Source organism: Sinocyclocheilus grahami, unplaced genomic scaffold, assembly GCF_001515645.1.
Source record: "Sinocyclocheilus grahami isolate Dianchi unplaced genomic scaffold, SAMN03320097.WGS_v1.1 scaffold233.1, whole genome shotgun sequence".
Lineage (NCBI taxonomy): Eukaryota > Metazoa > Chordata > Actinopteri > Cypriniformes > Cyprinidae > Sinocyclocheilus > Sinocyclocheilus grahami.
The window spans coordinates 1,843,210-1,865,277 of record NW_015505412.1 but is presented as its reverse complement, the minus strand read 5'-3'; the positions used below and the strand labels follow the sequence as shown (position 1 = coordinate 1,865,277).

Below are 22,068 nucleotides of genomic sequence, written 5' to 3'. Positions count from 1 at the left end.
CCTACATTTTCATGATATTTCACCATTCTTTAAGTACCGCTTAACAACAGGGAACATACAATATAGGCAATAACTTACTTGTTTATAATTGTCAAAATATTAAACACGACTAATCAAAATGCAACACACACACACACACACACACACACACACACACGCAGTTGCTTCTGTAGCCCGTAATAGTTATCCAATCACACGATGAAATACTACACTACTGGAAATGTAACGCATGGATGTGTATTTTTACGATTATTTGAATTATTTTATGATTCACTGACTATCCAGGAACTAATAATTTATCACAACGCTTACAGCAATGTTAATTTATACGACTGAAATGTGATACATCCTGAATAATTTATTATTATTATTATTTAATTTATTATCGATATGGATAGCAGCACTCCATGGTACATTGTGTTCTATCTGTTCTAAAACAACCATCCCCACAACAAAAATGCATTTAAAACAAAAACCAGAATAGGTTGCTGCTGCTGCGTGATGCTAGCAGTCGCTCACATGACGCTAGTGTTTGTTTGTGCTGCGGTTACGAGAAGCTAAACAAATCTGACCTAGTGCGTTTATCAGATGTAGATTTGGCACAGCGGCAGTCTGCACCATAACAACAGTTATCTGAAGAGTCCATTTGAAGGCGCATATTGCACAGTCTGCCATCATCTGTTTTTCTATCGAGTGTGTTTGGATTTAACGTTACTTTGGCAAGAAACATGATGCCCGTCATCCGCAAACAAAACATGCCCTCCGGGACAATTTTTAGGCTGCTGTTGGGTAAGTTTGATTTAAATATTGTGTAGCACCACCGATTTCTGCTCTCATCTGGACTCAACAACACTACGACAACTGCAGCTGCCTAGTTTTTAACCCGCCCTGCCCTCTGCTGGTGTCTCACCCTGCCACCGCTCAGGTGGACCTGCGCTTCCTGGACTTTTTGTTGTATTATGTTAAACATAGTATAATTAATGCATACTTAAGGGTGCAGGGAAAAAAATCAAAGGTGTGTTTGAGGCTCTAGGTCATGCTAAGTTATTGTTTCCAGGAACCAGATTATTCTTATCTAGAGGAATGCCTGGTGTTTGTTGTTATTTAGGCATAATCTGGGTTAGAAAGCATATGATCTGTTTGGTACCTCATATTCTTACATTTAACCTCATGCGTTTATTTATATAAATACAAGGATTTAGGGAAAAGTGATGATGCTGTTACTGCTCAATATAAAAGGGACTAGATATTTAACACTACTTCCTGATCCTTATCTCAAAGTGATTTCATTTGGAGTTGAACATTATACAGCTTTTGAGATTCAACAAATTGGAGAAAAATAATTAATTTAATTCTGTTAAAAAAAGCCTTGCATAACAGTGTTGAGTCAGATGTCAATTTGGTACTAAGTTTTAATGAAAATAAATTCCACATCTAGCCTGGATCTCTCCAGATCTGCTGAGGCATTGGGTACCGAAGAGATTCTTAACTTATACAGATAGAATATCCACTTTCTAGAGTAGAATACCCCTCAATAACACTAAATAGCTCTGTTTCCCTCTCATACTACATATCAACTATATAGCCTGCTTGCTTCCATTTAGCATTGTATTTGCACTCATTCAAAAATGTTAAAAAGGGAAATTCTGCTAGAGTGAGGATATATTATGTTTTTTTGCACTACTGGATGGACTAAGGGTGTGATTCACACTAACACAACAGGAAGTTCTGAATAACTTGACGTAGGTTTAGACTATTATAGACCCAGGTAAATGGTTAACTGTTACAAACACAAGGAGTGCGCTAAAAATAAGCTTGATCATATGGTGGGTGAATCTCTCCTTTCTAATGCACCTTCATATGGATTGACTGCATAAATGGAGTTGTTGTGGATATTGAAGTGTTGCCTTGATTGCTATGAAGTTCATGTTTTAAGGGAATGCGATTCTAAGTTTCTAAATAAAGTGAAAAATAAAAGCCAAGAAAAAGAGTTTGCTTATTAAACATCTTTATTTAGTTAAAACCTTTACTTATAACACAAAACTGATTGGTATTAGTAAAAAAAAAAAAAAAGTAAAAAGTTAATTCTTCTTATATTGTTCACTCAAAAAAGAAAATTCTAAATATCTACCAGTAAATATCAGTAGGCTAAAGATCATACCGGTCTGGAACGGCATGCCTCCACTAAATGATAATTTTTTTCGGGTGAACTACTGTTCAAAGGGTTGGGGTCAGTAAAATCTTTTGAAAAATGAATACTTTTATTCAGCAAGGACACATTAAATTAATCAAATGTCAAATTTAAGACGTTTCAAAAGCATTCAATAAATGCTTTATTGGTTTTCCATTAATCAAACAATATTTATCACGGTATCCATGAAATATTAATATTAATCAACACCAAATCAGCAAATTAGAATGATTTCTAAAGGCACCGAAGACTGGAGTAATGGCTGCAAAAAAATTCAGCTTTTGCCATCACAGGAATAAATTACATCTTTAAACTTTTCTATATAAATAGAAAACATTGTTCTAAATTGTAAATGATACTTTACAATGTTACTGCTTTGCTGCATTTTGGATCAAATAAATGCAGGCTTGGTAATCTTAAGAGACCTCTTTCAAAAAAAAAAAAAATCTTACTGACCCCAAACTTTTGAAAGGTAGTGTATCCCTTTCATTATGTTTAAAATATTCATATAAAAGCTTAACATACTATAAAGTTTTCCCACACAGTAAGTAATAGATTCTCATCTCACATGCTGAAAATGCAGAACTTGTATGTCCATGTTCACCATTTAGTGTAAAGGAGGGTTTTAGGCAGAAGTAATGTGATTCCTACACGTCTTCCTGAGTTTAGAAATTGTTGCTGTAGAGAGACCTCCAGGCTCCATAAAGATTTTCTGAAGGGAGAAGACAAACAAACAATCTTAAGAACAAACACATCATTATAAAGAGGTCTGTAAGTATTAATTTAGTAAAACAATAGTTTTAGATTCATCTACAGTAGGAACTTCAATACATCCTGGATTCAAGCGACACTTTAGTTATAGTGGCTATGTGTGTAAAAGGGCATGTGTACATGACAGTAGTACCTGACAGTAACCAACATCCTTATTGTGGTGTCCATAAGCCAGAAGTACATTAAACAGGGCTTTTTGTAAACATGGCTGGGAGGAGGCACGGAACTGAATGTTGTCAGGAAAGGTTCTGTGCATATCTGGGAAAAAAAAAAATCTCAAAAATATTTTGTTTCCCATATGTCCCATCCAATCTGCTTTAAAATAAAACATGGTTTCATGACTGGAGAAATAACTTACCAGCACGTATAACCTCTTCTATTTTAGGGTCATGCTCAGCCTTTAATAGAGAATGATAGTAGCCAGGATTTCTGTCCAACTGGTCCTGGGCTCCACTAGCTGCCATCCAGATCTGAGTGCGATGTTCACATGGAACCCCCTTCCTCACATATCGCTTCACTGCAAACCCAAATGACAGCTTTAAAAAGTGAAAAAATTTCTTTATCCTTTATGTGTCGATTCAATAAAATAAAATAATAAAATAAATTCAATTGCCTACCTTTTATATTTTTCTCAACATTTACAGTGCCCTGCAAAAGTTTCGACCACTTCTTTGACCTTCTAGTGACAACAGCTAGATGCTTGGACATAAAGTCCTCATAGGATTCATAGTTGAAATCTTCTGCTCTCTCAAATCCATATTGGTCCCTAGAAACACATTTAAAGACTTGTTTTAAAGACTTGTGGGAATACTGTTAAAGAATAATAACAGAAACTTTAATGGAAATACCATAACAATATGAAGCTAAAATCAAACGAGTTCATTATTATTTTTTTTACATTACATTTTCTGAAATGTCTTTTATTTGTTTAAGTGTTCATATTGACACTGACGCAGGCATCACCTGACGCACAGGTGTTTTGGACCATCTCGTGGCGACCGTTCCACTTTCCATAATAAAGCGATTTGTATTTTATAAGTAACATCTCTTCATCATAGTAATATAAAGTCAGGTTCATACCTCTGGCAGTCGTTGCTGTCTGAACTGGCGGAACATTCCGTGCTTTGATCATTAAAGTGATTCTCCATGTAGAGTTTAGTGCGTCTCTTCCATCGGTCTCTAACTGAGCTGAGCTGAGCTGAGCTGTTTATATAAACTCCTCCTCTACACCGAAACCTGGCATATGCACAGGTTTTTCATTGTACCTTGCGTATTACATGTTTGATTTTATAGTGTGTGGTTATGTTGTCTATTATTTTAACTCGACGTTTTAACCATTTGAAATATTTGTTTTGAGCATTAATATGGAAACTTAGGTCGTTAGGTTCAAAATAATTTATGCAGTTCACTTGATCTACTGTAAACTTCCCAGCAGGTGATTGGATGGTTGGAAAGCAATGAAAATACTGGGCAAAGGCCAACCATATTAGGGATATTATATTATTAATTATATTACAGGCTATGATTATATTTTTATGTTATAATGATTTAAATAAATATTTAGACTCATATATTTATTATAAATAATTTATTATTGAATTACACCAATATTTATCACTTTGTTTCACTTTTGACTACACTAACCAACCAGTACTGACTAGATCTATAAATAAAACTGCATGCAAAAAGAACCCAAACATAACATTTAAAACATTTGAATAAATGTGGTTTTGGTACATAACATTATTATCGTGGCAAAGTATTTCATCCATATTTTTTTGTTCTCGATATGACATTTAGTTTTCAGAAGTCCTGTTCATAACGAAAAAAAAGTGAACAGAGCTGCCGTTGTTTGATTTGTTTGTGAAATATTATTAGCATACATTTCATAAAATGAACCAGTTTTTTAAAACTAGTATTACTTTGTCATGCTTGATGCATTAAAATAAATTCCAAACCGGATATTCTGTCCGGCCGTTTAGCTTGGCAAAATAAAGGTCTCCAAGGCTTTCCTTTTCCAGCAGCTACTGTCGCTTAAAATGTTATTTGACTCCACATACAGACAAAATGTATTTTTAAAAATTAGGTTAGTCTTCCGTTTTTATGTACTGTGAAAGAAATAAAACGCAAATAAAACGAATGCAATCCTTTTAAAATCACGTTTTTGGCTTTCAGACTTTTATTTTAAATAATTGATCCAGCGCCATTTAAAGAAAGAAGAGTTTTGTTTCCTGCTTCAGCTCCAGTGGGTGATGACGGGGCTCCATCTGTCCACATCTAACATGTTACAGACTCATTTCTTCCTTTCTTCATGGGTTGAAATTGTTTCCGCCACCTATACACATTAGGACGAACGTGTGATAATATTCTCTCGAACTAGTTTGCGGTAAACGCGAGTGGAAATCGTCGGATCCGTGGCCGTACATCGCTGCCGTTGTATTTTAAAATGGCTCCAGTTCAGATCGGTTCGGACGGGCAGCTGGTCCCCGCCGGGGGTCCGAGCTCAGCCCCGCAGCCTCCTCCGGGAGCCCCGGCCACTCAAGGAGTCCGGCTGAGCCTCCTGATCGAGTTCCTGCTGCAGCGAACCTACCATGAGATCACTCTCCTGGCTGAGCTGTGAGTTCATGAGAGATCAGACCTGTTCTGCTCATTGGTCAGGCATGTTTAAATCAAGTTACAATTAGTTTAGCACTGGCCCATATGTTTCCTTGACACATGTTTTACTTTGCAGATCATGTCAGCTCATTTATAAATCTTGATTTTAAGTTGGTAGAGATTATATGGGGGTATATAAATTATGTGGGGATGTTGCTGCAACTCTTCCTGACCCTTGTATGACTTCTTAGCTGGCTATGTTTATTTGGTTGACCATGTAAAATTTGTCAGGGCGAAGTCATATTTTAACATGAAGCTAGTTTAATTGAATGGTCTGCTTATAGCAGCCTAGGTGAATTTATGGTGGATATAGTGGGTGACACAGGTCTTAAGTTTTATCTATGGAACAAGTCTATTAACATCGAGTATGCTGTTATTGCAATTAGAGCATAAATAGAGGTGTGCACATTTTCTTGTTCTGTTGCTTTTATGGATCTGTATTGTTATGTCTTCCAAATTGTCTAGATGTAAGATGTAAAATGGTTTGTGCTGTCATTTGATGTTATTAAACCTTATCGTTATGATTTTCACAGACTTCCTCGAAAAACAGACATGGAAAGGTAAGAAACTACCATGGAGTTTCCACTTAGATTCTCAAAAACATGAATGTAATACTGGTTACACCTGAGGTTTTCAAGTGGGGGCTGCAAGGCAGTGCTAGGGGTTCATGGAAAAGTTGAAAAAGAAATGTTTACTAATTTATTTACCTAGATAAATAAATGAGTAAATGAATGATATTATATCCAAATAATATTTTAGACATATTTATAACATACATTTTTTACAATACAAATCTGGTCTATGTACACAAAACTGTATAGATGACTTTTCAGATTTTAGGTTGGGGGTCCTTCACAGGCTTTGAGGGTCCTCGGCTTCTACAAGACAGAAAACCTGAGATAGATTATGCTTGCATATGAATGTAACTGATTATGTCCTCTCTTACAGGAAAATTGAAATTGTTCAGTTTGCCAGTCGGACACGGCAGCTCTTCGTACGTCTGCTTGCTCTTGTGAAATGGGCAAGTAATGCTGGGAAGGTGGAGAAATGTGCGGTGCGTGAGTTATTTTGCACTTCCAATCGGAGTTATTTTCATTCTTGTTAAGGTAGTACTCATTCTTAGTTCTGATTGCAGATGATCTCATCATTTCTGGATCAGCAAGCATATTTATTTGTTGACACGGCCGATCGACTGGCATCACTGGCCAGGGACGCCTTGGTACATGCACGTTTGCCTAGTTTTGCCATCCCTTTCGCCATTGATGTATTGACCACAGGGTCTTATCCGCGTCTGCCCACCTGTATCCGAGTGAGTAGTCAAACACAGTGTTCAAGAGCTTAAAGTGGATATTATAAATGTGAAATGGACAGCAATGGTGTTTTTTTTTATTTTAAATTGAATTTTTAATTTTTTAATTTTATTTTTTTTACAGGACAAAATTATTCCTCCTGACCCTATATCCAAAGCAGAAAAGCAGACAACGCTAAATCAGCTCAATCAAATCCTGAGACACAGACTAGTCACCACTGACTTGCCACCGCAGCTGGCCAACTTAACTGTGGGTAAGTTCCAAGCTCCACACATCTACTGGCAAAGACGTATTCTGCCCTGTAATAAGTATGTTATATGTTTCCAAACATTTTATTCTATATTTTTGTTTTGTGTTTTTTTTGTTGTGATTATGAATGATCTTACTTGTGTGAAGCCAATGGGCGAGTAAAGTTTCGAGTTGAGGGGGAATTTGAAGCCACACTGACAGTGATGGGGGATGATCCTGATATCCCATGGAGACTTCTTAAACTAGAGATTCTAGTTGAAGACAAGGGAACCGGAGGTAAGATGTGTAATAAGACATAAGAAATAAGATATGATGGAACCCCTGTGCATGTACCCTTCTTTTCCATACATTTGATTTAAATATATATGAAAAATAAAGAAAAAGTTTTAGAATTTTTATCATATGTTAATGTAAAAAATCTTGTGCAATATAACTTGTTTGTTTGTTTGTTTGCTGGTTTTTATTGTATTTGTTATACTTGTATTTTTTAAATTGTTTTTGCCATGAAAATAGTCTAAGATGCTGACATGGCATTAAATAAATATGTACTACTACTATAAACATTTATTATTATTATTATTATTTTTTAATTATTTTATTTACTCTAATGTTCAAAAGTTTGGGGACGATAAGATTTTTAAAAATGGTTTTAAAAAGTCTCTTTCATACTCACCAAGACTGTTTATTTGATAAAAATTACAGCAAAAACTAATATTATGAAATATTATTACAATTTGAAATATCTGATTTGTATTTTAATATATTTTAAAATGTAATTTATTTGTTGGAAAAAAAAAAATATTAGCAGCCAAATACTCCAGTCATCAGCATAAAATCAGCACTGAAGACTGGAGTAATGCTTCTCAATAAGTAAAGCTTCTTTCAACAACATTAAAATATCTTGAATGGTAGTGTATAATAACTGAGGATGAAAGCTTACATGTCTGTTTGTGGGCTGTTTTTTCAGATTGATCATCTCTCAGTTGAAAAGCTTTTGATCGATAGTGTACATGCCCGCTCACATCAGAAACTGCAAGAACTCAAAGTCATCCTAAAAAGTAGCAACCCTAGTGATAACTGTGAGTATTTTACACCACAATGATTTTGACCATTTTTGTGCTGCTTGCTGTGTGTGTGTGTGTTTTTATAGAGGGAATATAATGATTTGCATTTGCTGTTCTTGGTTACTAAATTGATTTACAATAATTAAGTAATAAATTACGAGAGGATGCGTTATATTGTGTAGGGAAGCAAATTTAAAAATGGTCAATTTTTATGCTGTTATTATTGATACTGTAAATAAAATAATATTGTGTACATATATTTATTATATATTTTTTAAATATTCTTTATCTTTATTTTTAAACCATTCTTCAACTAGAAAACATCAAAAGTCAAAATCAATTATTTATTTCATATGCATTAAGAGATTGATTTTGTGTGTTTATTTTTCAGCCTTTATAGAGACTGCACTGCCCACACTAGTCATACCAATCCTGGAGCCCTGCGGCCGATCGGAGTGCCTCCACATATTTGTCGATTTGCATTCAGGAATGTTTCAGCCAATGCTCTATGGAGTTGGTAAGTCACATATCCATTGGATGCCAATCAGATTATTTGAACAAATCAACTACTTAACTTGCCTTGCTTGTCTTGTTTCCAGATCAGTCAATGTTAGACGACATTGAGAAGAATATTAACGATGATATGAAGCGCATCGTCACATGGATACAGCAGCTAAAGTAAGCAGTCAAGCTGCCCGTTCTTGGTGCGTTTCATGTTGTGACAGTGATGATAATATATTATGTTTTAAACAGATTCTGGTTGGGCGAGCAGAGATGTCGACAGTCTGTGAAACATCTTCCCACACTGTGCACAGACACTCTCCACCTATCTAACTTAACCACGCATCCTGTGGGCAACCTGTCAAAACATCGCCTCTTCATCAAACTCACTCGCCTCCCACAATACTATATTGTAAATACTTTAATGTATTTATCTCACAGGTAAAAAGGCTTTTGTGTACACACTAAACATTTAATTAACTCTTGTCTTTCTCAGGTGGTCGAGATGTTTGATGTGTCCAACAATCTGACAGAGCTCCAGTATAAGTACTACTTCCTGTCTGTGAGTCAGATTGAGAGTGAGGATGGGCTGCCTTCTGCTCAGCTGCTGCAGCAGTTTAAGTCCAACCTGGAGGAGCTTGTGCAGGACATTTCATCTGGACGACTGGCTCGTCCTGGGTCCAAGAGAAAGGTGGGATAATCAACGCAATATACTGAACGTTTAACATTTGTTACCTCTTTGTTGTATTTGCCTGTTATTGATATTATTGTGAACGATTCATCCATACATACGATTCATTTTTAATTTGGTTTGTTTTTTTCTCGAAATGTACATTTTTAATTGAAATGTCATAACTCAATTTTCTGATGAAAACACATTTTATTTTGTGGCTTTAAGCTTTTACTATAAGCTTCAATCTTGTTTTGGTCACTCCATAGTTGTCAGGAGAGCAAAGTGCCATTGAACCGAAGAAACCCAAGAGGTCAGGAGAGATGTGTGCCTTCAATAAGGAGCTGGCCCACTTGGTAGCCATGTGTGACACCAACATGCCACTCATCGGATTACGCTGTGAGGTACTTCATATCCATTAGATGGTGAAAGCAGTGCTTTATTATCTGAAGCTATTAGTTGAAAATGTCACATTTTGTGTTTACTGTTATTGTGTTCGCAGTTGTCCAATATGGAGATTCCTCACCAAGGGGTTCAGGTCGAAGGAGATGGCTGTAGCCACGCCATACGTATTCTGAAGTAAGATTTATCTCTGCTTGCCACTACAAGCATCTCTGAAGTTAATAAACCAGACTGTCACATATGATAGATGCATATCTGCTTAATACTTTTATTCAGCAAGGATGCCTTCAATCTTGTTTTGGTCACTCCATAGTTGTCAGGAGAGCAAAGTGCCATTGAACCGAAGAAACCCAAGAGGTCAGGAGAGATGTGTGCCTTCAATAAGGAGCTGGCCCACTTGGTAGCCATGTGTGACACCAACATGCCACTCATCGGATTACGCTGTGAGGTACTTCATATCCATTAGATGGTGAAAGCAGTGCTTTATTATCTGAAGCTATTAGTTGAAAATGTCACATTTTGTGTTTACTGTTATTGTGTTCGCAGTTGTCCAATATGGAGATTCCTCACCAAGGGGTTCAGGTCGAAGGAGATGGCTGTAGCCACGCCATACGTATTCTGAAGTAAGATTTATCTCTGGTTGCCACTACAAGCATCTCTGAAGTTAATAAACCAGACTGTCACATATGATAGATGCATATCTACTTAATACTTTTATTCAGCAAGGATGCATTTAAAGGGATAGTTCACGCAAAAATGAAAATTCTGTCATTAATTACTCACCCTCATGTCGTTCCAAACCTGTAAGACCTTCGTTCATCTTCAGAACACAAATTAAGATATTTTGGATGAAATCCAAGATATTTCTGACCCTCCCATAGACTGCAAGGATCCTTACACAATCAAGGCTCAGAAACATAGCAAGGACACTGTTAAAATAATCCATGTGACATCAGGGGTTCAACAGTAATTTTACAAAGCCACTTTTTGTGCAATTCTTCTCCTCCGCTTCACCCTATAGCTCCATTTTGGAGAGTATCACATATGTAAACAACGTATGCACACGAATGTACACTAATACGTTGTTTACGTTCAGATCAAAGCATAAGCAACGTATCCGCGTACATACGTTGTAGGCCTATACGTTGTTTACGTATGTGATACTCTCCAAAATGGCAAAAAATTTTGGGTGAACTATCGCTTTAATTGGAAAGATGTTTATGATGCTACAAAAGATTTCCGTTTCAAATAAATGCTTGTTCTTTGAAACTTTCTATTCATTAAAGAATCCGTCTGTTTTAAATGTTGATAATAATAAGAAATGTTTATTGAGCATCAAATATTAGAATATGATTATTAGAATGATTTCTGAAGGATCACTGAAAATTCAGCTTTGACATCAAAGGAATAAATTGTATTTTAAAATATTAAAACGGATATATTAATATACAAAATATTTTACAATATTGCGGTTTTTACTTAAGAAAAAAATCTAATTAATGCAACCTTGGGGTGGATAAGTGACCTCTTTCAAAAACATTAAAAACATCTTACCGACTTAAACTTTTGGCGATAGTTTGCTAAATGCTTTTCTTCTTTCAGAGTTCCACCTTGTAAAGGAGTAAGTGAGGAAACGAGAAAAGCTCTAGAGCGCTCCCTGCTGGACTGTACGTTCAGACTACAGGGCCGGAATAATCGCACCTGGGTGGCAGAATTGGTTTTCTCCGGTTGTCCACTCAGCAGCACAGCCAACAAAGAACAAGGTAAAGACAGTTAATTATCCTCTTAACAGCTTTCAAAACAATAATGTATGTGTCTTTTACAATATTTTCTGTCTATTTCAATTCAGCTTCTGCGCGGCATGTCTACCTGACTTATGAGAATCCCCTTTCGGAGGCGGTGGGTGGCAGGAAGGTGGTGGAGATGTTCTTGAACGACTGGAACAGCATTAGTCAGCTTTATGAATGTGTGCTGGATTTCTCACGCGCTTTACCTGGTAGGTACTTCTGTTCTAACTAGGTAAATCACATCTCTTCCATTCTAATTTGAGTTTTAATTGTTGACCAGCTATGATTTGTATTCCTTTGATGCCATAGTACATTTAAAGTATTAAATGATTGCATCAATTTTAAATTCCTTCACAGGAATACATTCTATTGTACAATATATTTAAATAGAATTTGTATTAATTTGTATTATTTGAATTTTAATGATATTTCACAGTATTGTTGTTTTACTGTGATTTTATCAAATAAATGCAGACTTGTGAGCTTAAGAGACTTCTTTCATGAACATTAAAAAAATCTTACCAACCCCAAACCTGTGAATGTTAGTATAAGTATGAGAAAATACTTGACTTATGAATGGTTTGAAGAACTTGAATTGCTTGTAATTAATTAATTAATTATCTATGTTTTCCAGAAATGCCCTCCTATTTGAGCCTTTTCTCAGAAATACGGCTGTACAATTATCGGAAGCTGGTTCTATGTTATGGCAGCACCAAAGGCAGCTCGGTAAAAACCTTCTCATCTTGTTAAAATGCCGATATTAAAGGCACAGTATGTAATTTTTGCCGCTAGAGGGCGCGTATTCAAAATAAACAAATAGACAGAGGCGTAGTTTGACGACGCCGTGACTGAGTGTGGAATCATGGGAGTTGTCGTCTTCATCCCCACAGCCGATGCAATCCGACGGGACTCGGGCAGAAATCATGTTCATGGATGAGCTAATGATTTATTAACATAGTAGAATGAAGCAGGGTGAGGCTGAAAGTCATCGAAGCGAAAAGAGGCCGCTGAACGAGCGTGACACACAGCTCGAAAGCTGCGGAGCTTTTATTATGCCACAGTCGACCGCTTCCGCTCCTTCCGGTCGTGCGTATTTGGGGGGAAAAAAAGCAGCGCTGTTTTATCATACTAGATACATTTGAAAGTTCTGTTATAATGCTACTCTGTGCGGTCGTCACCAGTCTATTAAAACGCTTTAACATATTAAAAAAATAAAAATAAAAAATCGAGGGGTTATGACCAGGGATTGAAATTAACTTTTTCACTCACCAGCCAATTTGGCAACTACATTTTTAAGTTATCGGCCATTCATAACTTCTACTAGCCAAAAAAAAAAAAAAAAAAAAAGAAAAACATCAACAGTTTGAGGCCGTCTACACTGGGCGTGACAAAGCGACCGTTGCAAATCATTTTGTCAGTACTAGGGGTGTGCGATGTTGACAAAAAATAATATCTCAATATGTTCTGATTTTATCGATAAAGATAATTAGATGATATTTTGCTGAGTGTGTTATTGTGCTGATATCTTAAGGATTACCGTGGACAGCTGACTCCTAAAGTTTTGGATATTCTTCATATTCTGTGTGGTCCGTTCACAGCAGTGATAGAAATTAATATTTTCCAATATTTTTTAATTGATTTTTAACTTTTATGGGCATTCTTACCTTTATAAAACCATTTTTTTCTAAAAGTGTACATCATCTTTTGAGTCAAAGTCTTACATTTAATCAGTCAATTATAATAATAATACATTTAGGCTGTTACTAAACAAATCAATCAGTATCAATAAAATTAATCTTTTGCAGAAGTTGCATATGAAGTGGCATTTAGATGCATTTACACATGTTAATTATGACCCCTTTAAAAAATGAAAAGATACTTTAAATGTGAAATTAAAACCGCCAGTAGGTGGCAGCAAGTCACTTAAGTGAGTCATTGCGATTGAACCGAATCATTTAAACAGTTGATTCATTCAGAAACAAAACAAGGTCATGTTGCTCAGAGACGCAAAACAGTACTGTGGCTGTGTTTGGAATGTTTTTTGTTGGCGAAATAGCGCAAAAACAGCCAATATGGTGTTTAAAACATAAGTCTCTTGATATTAACTTATTGTTTATCGAACTGTTGTATAAAATAAATATCACATTTATAACCATGCTGATTTTTTCTCTTTGTGTGATATTGATTAACTATATGAATTGATATAAATATATACATTTCCTGCCTCCTTACCATGAAGTATGTGATCATTGTTAATGCATATTAATAGACTGAATCATGCAGTGAAAGAGCGCACTATAAATGCGCACGTGCACTAAATCCTTAGTTTTGGTCTAACCAGACTTCATCACGTCGCGTATGCACGCCTCTGTAGGTGTGTTTTGTTTAGCTTTTGCAATATACTCGATAATGTCATGATGTCTCACGAGTTCAGTATTTGCGCTAAACCTGCGCAGATTTGGCCTGCATGAACTACCCCAAGAAATTAATGAGTGAACATAATTTACGAAAAGTAACCCGGCTGACAAATTGGCTAGTGATTTGACAGCGTTACCTGCCACAGCTGATTTTTACCCGCGGTTGGCGGGTGTTAATTTCAAACCCTGGTTATGACGTCATTGGCAGGCGACACAATTACACTATGGACACAGCCCGTGTCACTAGTTAAAATTGCTTATTTCTCTGGATTTACATTTTTTTTCGAAACATTTGGGATAATGTAAGTACACAAGTCAGCAAAATGGGTATAACAATGTTCTAGTGGTTTTTGGATATTTTAATAAAAAAATCTTACATATTGTGCTTTTAAAGGCCCTTAATCCCTTTATTTAGTGATTTAGTTTAAATCACACTTGTTTCATTTGCTACAAGTTGAATCCGGTTTCTTTCAGGTGACAATACAGTGGAACTCTGCATCCCAGCGTTACCATCTGGCCCTGGGGACTGTGGGGCCCAATTCAGGCTGTAGCAACTGTCACAACATAATTCTCCACCAACTTCAAGAGATGTTCAACAAGACACCCAATGTAGTACAACTTCTACAGGTATCTAGAGCCTTGACACTACTAAACATCATACTTCATTTACTTACTACAATTCAAGCGGTTACTGGTCTATGAACTGTAATCTGTAGTTTTATTATTAGTACTTGTATTAATATATACCAGCACATTTTTTAATACGTTTTTAAAACAAAATGAAATTGTTAACTGACCAATTTGGAGAATATATTGATTGATCATTAGTAGATGCTGGAAGTATTGTCACATACTTGTCTGTTCTCAGGGCCTCTCAGACACTCAAGCTCCTCTAAATGCCATCAACAAGCTACCCACAGTGCCTATGCTGGGCCTCACCCAAAGGACCAATACGGCGTACCAGTGCTTCTCCATCCTGCCTCAGTCACCCACTCACATCCGTCTGGCCTTCCGCAACATGTACTGCATTGACATCTACTGCCGTAGCAGAGGTGTGGTGGCCATCCGTGACGGGGCCTATAGTCTTTTTGACAACACCAAGATAGTTGAAGGTTTCTACCCCGCCCCAGGACTAAAGGTGGGTGGAGCAAAAATATCAAACATATTAAGGGGATAGTCATCCAAAAATGTTATATAATTCTGTCATCATTTACTCACTCCCTTGTCGTTCCAAACTTGTATGATTTTCTTTCTTCTGTGGAACATAAAAGAGGGTAATATGAAGAATGTTGGGTTACCAACATACTTTAAAATATCTTCTCTAATGTTCCACTGAAGAAAGTAAAGTTTGGAACAACTTGAGGGTGAGTAAATGATGACAGAAGTTTATTTTAGTTTGGACTGTCCCTTTAACTGTTGTTGTGCATGGGTGTAATTGTCACTTTTCAATGATTTTCCACAGACGTTCTTGAACATGTTTGTGGATAGTAACCAAGACGCCCGCAGACGCTCGGTCAATGAAGACGACAACCCTCCCTCCCCGATAAGCATGGACGACACTTTCATGCCCCACACTCAGACGCAGCCTCCAGGCAGAGGGGTTTATCCACCCCTCACATCGCCCCCCAACCCGTACCACGTGCCTCCCTCACCTTCCATGATAACAACACAGTCTCCAGGTATATAAATATGTGTCTCTATCCTGTCAAATGCTGTCATTTTGCTGCCTGTGCTTTCCTGGTCATGCCACCATGGAGTCAGGGAAACAAAAGGAAAGGAAACATTCTCATTGGCGTCCCACCAGCTCTTCCTGTCTGTTGGTATGCATGCTTTTATCGGTCAGTCTGTGTTTGATGACACCATCACCGTGCATCCTCACGAAGGAGCATGCCCACAGTTGCCCATCTCCATTCGGGGTCTGCAGCTCCTGTCCCGCTTTGGCTGCAGCGTGTGTGAAAGTGAGCGTGCAGGAACGGGAGCGACATGCTCTTGTCAGATGTTGATGAGGGCACTGATTGGTTAATTGTGTGCAGGGAACATCCACGCAGCCAATTCCCCTAGCGGAGCTCTGCGGGCCCCTTCTCCCTATGGGCCCACCCCTTCTCCTTCCTCTCTGGGCATTTCTATGGGACAGACCTCCAACTTTGCTAGCCCACATGGTAAGTGCACGGGAGGCCTGGATACAGGGCTTTGTTGATTGGCTCTTCTTTTTACCTCTGCAGTAAAAAATTTTTCAATCTTTGATGGGCTGGTGAAAGACATCTGATTTGTTGCTAACGATCGACTTTGCGCATGGTGGATGTACTCTTAAAGCTTAAATGAGCACTTGCTTGATACTTGTATTATTTCTTGATTCTTTGTTTCTTTGACTGGTGGGACTGGGTAAACAAAATGTCAGAATTATATGCATGATTATATGCAAGAAAAAAAACTCTTATGCTCAAAAAGGCTGCATTTATTTGGTCAAAAATACAGTAAAAACAGTAATATTGTAAAATGTTATTTCAAATAAAATATCTGTTTGCTATTTTAATATAGGTAAGATTTAATTTATTCCTGTGGTGGCCGTTACTCCCGACTTCAGTGTCTCATGATCAGAAATCCTACTGATTTTGCTCAAGAAAGAAAAGTTACAACCATGATACTTTTTTTTTCATGATTCTCTGATGAAGAGAGTTCAAAAGAACAACATTAATTTGAAATGTTTTTGTAACATAATTGTCTTTACAACTATTAATTTCTTAAAAAATTGAATTATTATAGTGTATTTTTGTACAGTATTGTCAATTATCTCACATTAGTCACAGTATGTCATGATTCAGAACATTTTTCAAGCTTATCTTAATTGGTGTGCATTTGAAATCATGTGAAAGTGAATCGGTGTCATTGGTTTAAATCTCTTTGCCTTGTTTTAATCATACAAAATCATCTCTGAAGCAGCTCTGACTTTACAGTAGGGATATGTGTGTTTTTGGTGGGTTGTATTGACTACTGTTACTGCCATGGACTAAAAACTGTGTACATCGATGGAAACTGGCACTCCTCGAGAGGGTGAGTTACCATCCAAATGTATTTCATTTGTATTGCAGGAACTCTTGACCCCAGTTCACCGTACACGATGGTGTCCGCCAGTCCAAGGGTCGGACCATGGCCAGGTTCTCCGCAGGTCTCTGGACCCTCCCCAGGGGCCCGAATCCCTGGCATGTCACCAGGCAACCCTTCTTTGCACTCACCTATTCCAGATCCATCCCACTCCCCTCGAGCTGGCATGAGTAAGTCCAGAGTCTAAAGACTGATCCATGTTATCAGAACAGCTTATTATTTTATAAATATACATATTTTCCCACTTTACAGTAATGAGAATTATTTTTATTATTATTATTATTACATTTCAGTTAGAATTTTTCTGCTTAATTGTCTTTATTGAAATGCAAAATACCTTGATGGGGTTTTGCATTGCATTGATTTTGGGGTTAAGTACCAGGACATTTTCTTGACACTTTCTGTGCGATTAACCGGATAATTACATCGTTTGTCCTAGGTTTGATGTACACTACTGGTCAAAAATGAGATTTTTAAAGATTTTTTTTTTATGTTTCTGAAAGAAGCCTGTTATGCTCACCAAGGTAAAACAGTAATATTGCACAGTATTGCTATTCAAAATAGCTTATTTTTATATTAAAATGTAATTTATACCTGTGATGGCAAGGCAAAATTTTCAGCAGCCATTACTCCATCAGTGTTACATCCTTTAGAAATCTTTCTAATATACTGATTTAGTGTTCAAGAAACATTTTTTCTTATCATATTGAAAGCAGTTGTGCTGCTTAATATATTTGTGTAAACCATGATACACGTTTAGGATTCAAGATTAATAGAAAATTAGTTTAAAAAAATGCATTTATTTGAAACGGAAATCTTTTGTAAGATTGTCTTTACTGTCACTTTTGATCAGTTTAATGTATCCTTGCTTAGTAAAACTACAAATTTCTAGAAAGAAAAAGTAGTGTAAATGAGAGAATTTAATATTATTTACATTTCACTTTACTACTGTACATTAAGCAGTAATTAAATTTGTTCAGTCAGTCACTGTGCGTGCTTGTGTGTGTAGGTTCACAGGCAATGCCCCCACCCCGTAAACTGCCACAGCGGTCCTGGGCCGCTTCTATTCCCACCATCCTCACCCACAGCAAACTACATGTTCTGCTTCTGCCGTCATCCATTCCATGCCCAGTGCCAGGGCTGGCGGGCAGCTACCTGTGCTCACCTCTGGAGCGCTTCCTGGGCTCTGTCATCATGAGGCGGCACCTACAGAGAATCATACAGTTAGAACCCAATGTGAGTCAGAAACTGTTAACAAGTTTACAACCACATCATTTAACCAGTCAGATTGATATGATTCTGCTTACACACTGTATTTGCATCACTCTCGATTACCTTCTCTTCACAGCTCACTATTGTGAACTCTAACGAGCCAGGCGTTATCATGTTTAAGACAGAAGTGCTTAAATGTAGAGTGGCTCTCAACCCCAAAACCTACCAGACTCTGCAGCTGAAAGTCACACCAGAAAACACTGGACCCTGGTCGCAGGAGGAGCTGCAGGTCCTGGAGAAGTTCTTTGAGACCAGGGTAGGAAACAAACTTTTGAAGAGAATTGTAATGTGTATTTTAAAATGGCCCTGTTCGTCCTGATTTAACAACACTGGCCTAATGTCATGATTAGGGGCTACCTGTTTAAAACTAGTTAGAAAACGCTTATCTTTGCTATTCTGCTTAGTGCAGTTAGCTGTGCATTTTTTCTTTTCTTTAAAGCAAATCAGTTCACTCAGTGGCCTTCTTGGTAATGCCATCAAGTCAGGTATTGTGCAGTTATGCAAGTGCAAGTCATTTTCTTTTACTTAAACCATAGGTTGCAGGACCACCCTTTAAATACAACACACTAAATGCCTTTACAAAGCTGTTGGGAGCTCCAACCAACATACTCAGAGACTGTGTTCGCATCATGAAACTGGAGTTGGTAAGCACATTCATGTTGATTTAATATTACTTTTTTTTTGCCCTTGTGCAGGCATACACTACGTTTCAAAAGTTTGGGGTCAATTAGATTTTTAATTAATACTTTTATTTAGTAAGGATATGTTAATATGGTCAAAAGGTACAGTAAAGATTTCGAATAAATGCTGGTCTTTTGACCTTTTTTAATTAAAAAAAAAAAAAATAAAAAAAAAAATTATCACTAAATCAGCATATTAAAATTATTTCTAAAGTTTTATGTAACTCTAAAAACTGGAAAAATTGCTCCTGAAAATGTTAAGCTTTAAGCAAAAACCTAATGTTGCCATTAAAGGAATAAAATGCATAAATATACCAGAAAACAGGGTTTCAAGTTGTAATAATATTTCACAATATTACATTGGTTAGCATATGAGACCTCTTTCCAGAACAAAACAAAAAAAATCTTCCTGAACTTTTGAGCTATTTTTTACATTTGGAAACTCACTGGCCCATCATTTTTCCTCCAGTTCCCAGACCAAGCGGCCCAGCTGAATTGGAATGTGCAGTTCTGTCTGACCATCCCACCCAGCGCTCCTCCCATCGCCCCACCAGGAACCATTGCTGTGGTGCTTAAGACCAAGATGCTCTTCTTTGTAAGTGCTTCAGCCACTCCTTTCTGGTTTGCAATGTCCCCTTTTACCATACAACCAATTCCCAATGGATAAAATACGATCTCACCATACATAAATAACCATGCCCTGAATTCTGATTATTACACTAATATTCCGGCCATTGTACACCCAGCAAATTGTATTTGATCTGTGGTTTACGTTTACTATGGAATCCTAACGTGTATTAACTTGACGTGATGCTCTTTTACAGCTCCAGCTGACCCAGAGACTACCGGTACCCCAGGAGCCCGTCAGCATCATAGTGCCTATTGTGTATGACATGGCTACTGGACTGACCCAGCAGGCTGATATCCCCCGCCAGCACAGCTCCTCGGGAGCCGCGGCACTGATGGTCAGCTCCATCCTCAGGAGGTTCAATGAGCACCATCCACCACGACAAGGTTCACACATCTGTTTTGTTTAATGTGAATTTTTAAATTGATATGGAAATCAGTATATAATATTAGTCAGATATTTAACATTTTGTTTCTATACTTGCATTTCAATATTAATGCTAGCCTGTTTTTTTTTTTTTTTTTTTACAGGAGAGTGCACAATATTTGCAGCGGTTCATGAGCTCATGGCTAATCTCACGCTGAACCCTGTTGGACGGTCATGACTTGTTGTCTCTTAGAAAACTTCTCCAGACGATCAGTAAATAACTCGAGGGAATTTCAGGTTTTCTGCTACAGCCGCTGGACTCTTCTGCTGGTGTATCATATTGTCATAAAAGGGAGCAGAAATATGATGGAACTTTTTTTTATTGTATTATGAAGCATGTAAATGAATAATTGTGACAAAAGCAGGACGACTTCTTTTTTTTTTTTTTTTTTAAATAGCTCGGCAAAGTTCTGCTAACGGATTTATTTTTTTTCCGATGCACTTAAGGAAATGATTGTGATAGAAAAAATGTTTAACTACAGCTGTATTTTTCTTATTTGAAACTTTGCAGAAAAATTCTTGTCTTTTTTGTAATACAAGATGTCAATACTGTGTAAGTATTGATGTTTTCTTTATCAGCACACTATTTAAATGTTTTTTTTTTTATTGCATTACTTTGATTTCTTAGTATACCTTTCACTTTAAATATGCGTGACACAAACCTTCTAAATAAGCAGTGTTTTATTGTCATTCATTGAAATCATGGAAAAGGTCTAAGATTTTTCCTGTCCGTTTATTACTATTTAATAAACATTGAAAATAGCTCCATCCTTTCATTAATAACTCCTTGTTTGTTTGACTAAGTGAAATTAAATATATTTAGGGAACAAAATGAGAACAGTTATCCTTCTCTATGTCTGGCATTTAAAGATTAATTATTGTAATTTTTTTTAGAACAATAAGTAATCATATTTAAAATATTTATAAATTGTTTTGTCTCTTAAGACAATGTTGGTCAAACACACAAAGGTCCATCCAGTGAGTGGAGAATTTTACAAGCTAATAAGTAACTAATTCTTATTTATCGAATGTATCACAACTTGTATATAGATCAGTGATGCATCATGTTTCAAGTGGCGCATGGAGCCCCAAAATGTCAATTATGAGGCGCATGCAAACTTTGCCGTACTGTTACGTTAAAAAGTATACGCGATTAAATCGATTCATTTCTAAATGTAAGACTATCGCCTGATAACAGCATTTCACTTCAGAAATCCTCTTCTAAACGAATGTGATTGGCCCATCCTTAACAGCGCAGAGAAAAGTAACCAGCACCTCGTGAAAATTCTATGTATGTGCTGCTTCACTATTGGTTTGCAGAAATTTGTAAACCCAGCTAAATAATATAACTATGAAACGTTAAAGGCAAATGAATTGAAAATACACCACTGTTACAGTTCAAATAAAAAAGAAGCTATTTCGACTCCACGCCTGGACCACAAGCTCCGCCCATTCAGGCATATGAGTCATAAAAATGTCCATTCTACCCAATTTATTCAATTTCTATGTCGGGTAGTTCAATGCAGATTCACAGAACATCGATACGTCTCGTGGTTTCTCGTCTAGCAGATTTGACCACGCCTTTTATTTACATCTCATGGCGCTGTGTGAGTGAACACGTTGGAGAGGAGGACCACTGAAAAGCCCCTTTGCAATGAGAGTGACAAACGCCATTAATGGATGAATAAACCTATAAATGCAGTATTAATCATATGAATCCGTGTCACCGCTGGGATTATTACGGTGATAATGGCAGCTGTGAGTCTGACGGATCCGCTGTGCAAACCTTGCTCTTACAGCCCACATTTTAAAGGTAATTCCGATCTCTTCAATAATAGTTGCATTTTTATGAAATGATCATCTGAGTGAATATGTATATTATATATTATATATGTATATTATTTTTCGATTATTTACTATTTGCAGTTGAGGTGTGCGTGAGG

The 22,068-nt window shown here is 36.9% G+C and overlaps 3 protein-coding genes across 3 annotated transcripts in view; 2 read left to right on the top strand and 1 right to left on the bottom strand.

The window, feature by feature from the left end:
* Positions 1-3,056: 3,056 nt before the first annotated feature.
* On the bottom strand, positions 3,057-4,131 carry LOC107597588 (growth hormone-regulated TBC protein 1-A-like). The gene is made up of 4 exons (XM_016288732.1): positions 4,043-4,131; positions 3,580-3,728; positions 3,321-3,479; positions 3,057-3,220 (listed from the first exon to the last, which is right to left on the bottom strand). The coding sequence occupies exons 1-4, from the start codon at positions 4,108-4,110 to the stop codon at positions 3,057-3,059; spliced, it is 540 nt and encodes a 179-aa protein (XP_016144218.1). The 5' UTR covers positions 4,111-4,131.
* Positions 4,132-5,189: 1,058 nt separating this feature from the next.
* On the top strand, positions 5,190-20,490 carry LOC107597566 (mediator of RNA polymerase II transcription subunit 14-like). Its single transcript, XM_016288696.1, has 27 exons — positions 5,190-5,578; positions 6,151-6,177; positions 6,566-6,671; positions 6,753-6,926; positions 7,051-7,180; positions 7,324-7,459; positions 8,104-8,255; positions 8,632-8,757; positions 8,840-8,918; positions 8,994-9,153; positions 9,238-9,432; positions 9,681-9,815; positions 9,914-9,990; positions 11,416-11,576; positions 11,663-11,809; positions 12,235-12,326; positions 14,492-14,644; positions 14,886-15,155; positions 15,480-15,696; positions 16,051-16,176; positions 17,107-17,289; positions 18,129-18,355; positions 18,468-18,647; positions 18,928-19,035; positions 19,541-19,666; positions 19,896-20,085; positions 20,230-20,490. Exons 1-27 carry the CDS (start codon positions 5,409-5,411, stop codon positions 20,301-20,303), a joined length of 3,921 nt encoding a protein of 1,306 aa, XP_016144182.1. The 5' UTR covers positions 5,190-5,408; the 3' UTR covers positions 20,304-20,490.
* A 1,166-nt stretch (positions 20,491-21,656) lies between these two features.
* The window catches only part of LOC107597587 (uncharacterized), a 3,642-nt gene continuing 3,230 nt past the window's right edge, over positions 21,657-22,068 (top strand). The window contains exon 1 of the mRNA XM_016288730.1: positions 21,657-21,938. Within this exon, the coding sequence (XP_016144216.1) occupies positions 21,875-21,938 (64 nt within the window). The 5' untranslated portion in view covers positions 21,657-21,874. The remainder of the gene's footprint in view (positions 21,939-22,068) is intronic.

Bases quoted from the DNA above. Each gene is read 5' to 3' on its own strand.
- LOC107597588 (XM_016288732.1), bottom strand. From the start codon at position 4,110: ATGGAGAATCACTTTAATGATCAAAGCACGGAATGTTCCGCCAGTTCA. The intron at 3,729-4,042 runs GTATGAACCTGA...ATGTGTTTCTAG, and splicing joins GACAGCAACGACTGCCAGAG to GGACCAATATGGATTTGAGA. The intron at 3,221-3,320 runs GTAAGTTATTTC...TTTTTTTCCCAG, and splicing joins AGAAGAGGTTATACGTGCTG to ATATGCACAGAACCTTTCCT.
- LOC107597566 (XM_016288696.1), top strand. From the start codon at position 5,409: ATGGCTCCAGTTCAGATCGGTTCGGACGGGCAGCTGGTCCCCGCCGGG. The intron at 6,672-6,752 runs GTGCGTGAGTTA...TTCTGATTGCAG, and splicing joins GGAAGGTGGAGAAATGTGCG to ATGATCTCATCATTTCTGGA. The intron at 8,919-8,993 runs GTAAGCAGTCAA...TGTTTTAAACAG, and splicing joins ACATGGATACAGCAGCTAAA to ATTCTGGTTGGGCGAGCAGA.